The sequence below is a fragment of the Hipposideros armiger genome, unplaced genomic scaffold (assembly GCF_001890085.2).
Source record: "Hipposideros armiger isolate ML-2016 unplaced genomic scaffold, ASM189008v1 scaffold_431, whole genome shotgun sequence".
NCBI classification, from domain to species: Eukaryota; Metazoa; Chordata; class Mammalia; order Chiroptera; family Hipposideridae; genus Hipposideros; species Hipposideros armiger.
The window spans coordinates 1,556,670-1,560,520 of NW_017731781.1; the positions used below are offsets into that span (position 1 = coordinate 1,556,670).

The following is a 3,851-nucleotide window of genomic DNA, read 5'->3' on the forward strand; positions in this document are numbered from 1 at the left end:
GGGCCAGGGAGGCTTCTACATTAAATACAGAGTTGATGCTGTTGCCACTCACTGAGAGAATCAGTATGAGAGGAGGCAGGGTCAGCCTCACAGACATACCACCAATGCAGGGGCCCATAGCCCGTGCTTGGGGTTGAATGCCCTGTGGGCACCATGTTGAGTTTCTAATTAATTTTATCTTTGAATTTGTTTTTGTAAGTGAAGACTGACGGGACAATGGAGACTCAGCTCACACGTTCCCATCTTCTGCCACCTCCATACCTCTGTAGGAAGAGTTTTTGGCCAGCCAGTTCCCTGCCACCTGATGCCATGGCGCCCGCCTCAGATTTCCCCTCTGCCCATCGACTATTGTCCCAATGGGACCCCGATCATGCACGGTGAGGTCCTGGTTGGCATCTTGGAGTTGGGCATGATGTCGCACCATGGCACCTTTGGTGATTTGTTGGGGGAAATCTCTCACCCTCTGCAGATCCAGATACCTAGTGCATCCGGGCAATACCCTGGTGGGGGAGTCTTCCATCTCCTTTGGGTTAGGGTTGTGGTCTTTGGGGGTCAATGTCTGCTGTGGGCTGGGGTGGTGGACCATGATAAGGGGAAATGTCTGGCTTGACTTTTCCACCCACTCTAGGGCACGGTGCATGGGTCTCGAGGCTGGTGGAGGAGAGGCCTGGCATCTGATGGGCTGTGGTCACATTGACTTGTGGGCAGGTCCCCTGGTACCTGCAAGAGTCTGCTAGTATCCAATGCCAAGGGAGTGCAATATTAAATAGCAAATTAAAAACACCATGATAGGTTGAGAGAGACTGGGGTAGAGGAAAAATAAGCTTTATGTCTTAACACCTTTAATAGCACTTTTTTTTCCTGATGTTTGAGCAAAGGCAGTTTGATTTTGTACTGGGTCCTTCAAATTATGTATCAGGTCCTAATAGGAGGAGCAGGTTTTGTCTGGTTAGGGAGGAAATCTAGTTTGGAAATCACTGAGTTTGAGGAGCATCTGGGACACCCCAAATGAGGGTGTTGTGTTTGGGTCTGGAGTACAATGAAGTCTTGGCAGGTGCTTGCAAGGAGGGGGCTTGAGATGTGATTTCTTTGTTTTCTCATTTTGGCCACCTCTCTGTGTTTGTTTCTATGTATTAAGTAGATCTGCTATTTCTCCCAGTCTTGGCTGGGTGGCCTTTTGTAGTAGGTGTCCTGTGGGGGCCAGTGGCACAGCCTCACTAGTTACCTGCTCCAGGTGCTTCAGGAGTGTCCTCTGTGTGGGTTGTGTGTGCCATCCTGTTATAGTTGATCCTTGGTTGCTATTTGCACATCAGTGGGTGGGATGGATNCCAGTGGCACAGCCTCACTAGTTACCTCCTCCAGGTGCTTCAGGAGTGTCCTCTGTGTGGGTTGTGTGTGCCATCCTGTTATAGTTGATCCTTGGTTGCTATTTGCACATCAGTGGGTGGGATGGATGCCTAAGCTTACTTGGCTGTGAGGTTTGGCCACGTCTTCAACTTATGGGATGCTGTGTTTGGGGGCTTACCCCACTGTGTGGGATTCACCCCAGTGGGCTCTGGTGCCTTTTGAGACCACCCTTTGTGTATGCTGCTGGTGGAGCTAATTGGGCAGTGTTCTGCTGTGGTCTGAAGTGAACCTCCAAGTATATTGGTTCTGAGGCCTCTGGGGGAGGTGCTCTGGTGCAGGCCCAGGTCACCCACTGCCTGTGACTGTTCAGGATCTACCTGGTAGGAGCTACAAAGTGACCCGTGGTTGTTCATTGCCTATGTTCTAAACCTGGAGGTGTGTGGGAGAGGCCATGGTATGAACCGAGGATGTCTCTTACCAGTACTGGGCCTGAGGTAGCTCTGCAAAAACCCAGGACATCCTGAGGCCTGCTTTCACCTGCCAGCTCCCTTAAGGTTCAGCTGCTGATAGAGCCTGTACAGTATGCAATTTGGGTGAGGCAGGGTTTCAGGGAGTCACTAGAGTGGAAAGAGTTGTGGTCACCAGATTAATGTAAATTCTTGTTTGGTGCCAATGGTGAGCCTGGAGCTACTTACTGTATTTCCCCACGTATAAGACACAACCTTTTCCAAAAAACCTGGGGTCTAAATACTGGGTGCTTCTTATACAGTGGTTATAGATTTTTTACTTGCGTTACTTGCATTGAACTTGAGTTCAATAATTTTATGTAATACATTTTTTTTCAAATTTTCATGCCCAAAAATTAAGGTGTGCCTTATACATGGGAGTGTCTTATACATGGGGAAATATGGCAACAAAAGTCTCAGGGACACTGAGGCCAGCTGCCACCTGCCTCAGCCCTGAGTACTCCAATAGCTTTCCAAGAAAGCATGCAATGCAAGTGGAGCTCCCTGCTTGGGGGAAAAGTGCCTCCGGTGTTGGGGGAGCTGTGTTGGGCAGGGTTCCAATGAGTCAGCAGCTGTAGAGCACTGGAGCCACCAGGCCAATGAGGATCAGATTTGGCCATGGTGGGGGTGGGATCAACACAGGAAATACGGTGTCCTCCTGGGAACTGCATGGGAGGAGGCCCTTACACAGGCAAAATGCCAACAGTCTTCTTGTCTTCCCTCAAAGCCACACATCTCAGTCTGCCTCACCCCCCCCCCCCCCCCCCCCCCCGTAAGTCTCCAAAACCTTCTGAGCCATCATCCCTCTGCTGGAGCACAAGGTGAGTGNAGATGAAGAAACTGTGTCTGAGATGAAGAACTGCCCAAGACTCATGGCCTAAGTAAGTAACAGAGCTGGTAAGAAATCCAGGCTGGCCATGCATTTATCTGTCCTTTTACTTACCCTGTCCAATTCCAGGGCACCAGCATCCCTTGCCAGCCCCTTCCTCCCCTTCCTTGCCCTATGCCCAGAAGGGACCCACAGAGACTTACCACAAGAGCCTAAGTCGGCAGGTAGGCTGCCTGAGCCCTTCATAGAGCAGCCTGAAGCCGAAATCACCCAGGTCATTCTGCTGCAGGTCAAGCTCTGTCAGGCTGGGGCTGGCACTGAGCATGGATGCCAGGTCCTGGCAGCAGCTGGACGTGAGGCCACAGCTGACCAGCCTGCGGGAGAGAAGCACAGAGGCCCACAGTCATTGTCGCGAGGGCCCTTTCTTCAGGGTATCTAGTGTCTGGTTTCCCTTTCTAGTATCTGTGGTCCTTTGGGGGTCTTTGCTGACATTAAAGGAGGTAAAAGACGTGTCTGGCTTGTAGTAACCTGGGAGATTTTAATTATATCCTGCAGCCAAGGAGCCACTCAGGATGTAGGCAGTCTCCCTTTTTCTCTCCTGTTTAATTCTCACAAATCCTGCCCAGTCCTCAACCTTATATGACTAATTTACCCAATGCTCCACTGGTATGCCTGGGTCAAATGTTAACTGCATCATCTCTGCCAAATGCCCAATTAGCTGATATGGGCTGCTTTGGTGGGTTTCAACACTAAGGGCATCTACCTGCACTCCCCCTATCTCATCCAGCCAAACTCTCAACTTCTCTCTGCCCTGTGGTCTTAGGGCAGCTCCCTCGCCCTCTGTGCCCAACCCCCCACCCCAAAGTTGTGTCAATGGGGAGTAATTACAGCAGTCGCCTCAGCTTGCAGCTTGGCTGTCTCAGCTTCGGAAAAATGTGCTCAGCGCCGGCGTCCAGGAGCATGTTGAAGCTCAGGTCCAGGTCGGTCAGGGTGCTGCTGGCACTCACCCCGCAGGCAAGGTCCTTGCAGCCTTCTGCTGTGAGGCTGCAGCTGGCCAACCTGTGGGAGACATGCACCAATGGCCATGAGTTTACTCACCTGTTGATTCCACAAACACCCACAAAAAACCACAAGCACCCGTCGAACACCTCTACTGGGCCAGACAGAGG

At 51.3% G+C, this 3,851-nt stretch overlaps 1 protein-coding gene across 1 annotated transcript in view; it reads right to left on the reverse strand.

Annotated features, from left to right (window-relative positions):
- Positions 1–3,851, reverse strand: part of NLRP1 (NLR family pyrin domain containing 1) — a 57,664-nt gene that overhangs the window by 26,820 nt on the left and 26,993 nt on the right. The window contains exons 5-6 of the mRNA XM_019664807.1: positions 3,571–3,741; positions 2,886–3,056 (exon numbers count right to left, since the gene is read on the reverse strand). Coding sequence (XP_019520352.1) covers positions 2,886–3,056; positions 3,571–3,741 — 342 coding nt within the window. The remainder of the gene's footprint in view (positions 1–2,885; positions 3,057–3,570; positions 3,742–3,851) is intronic.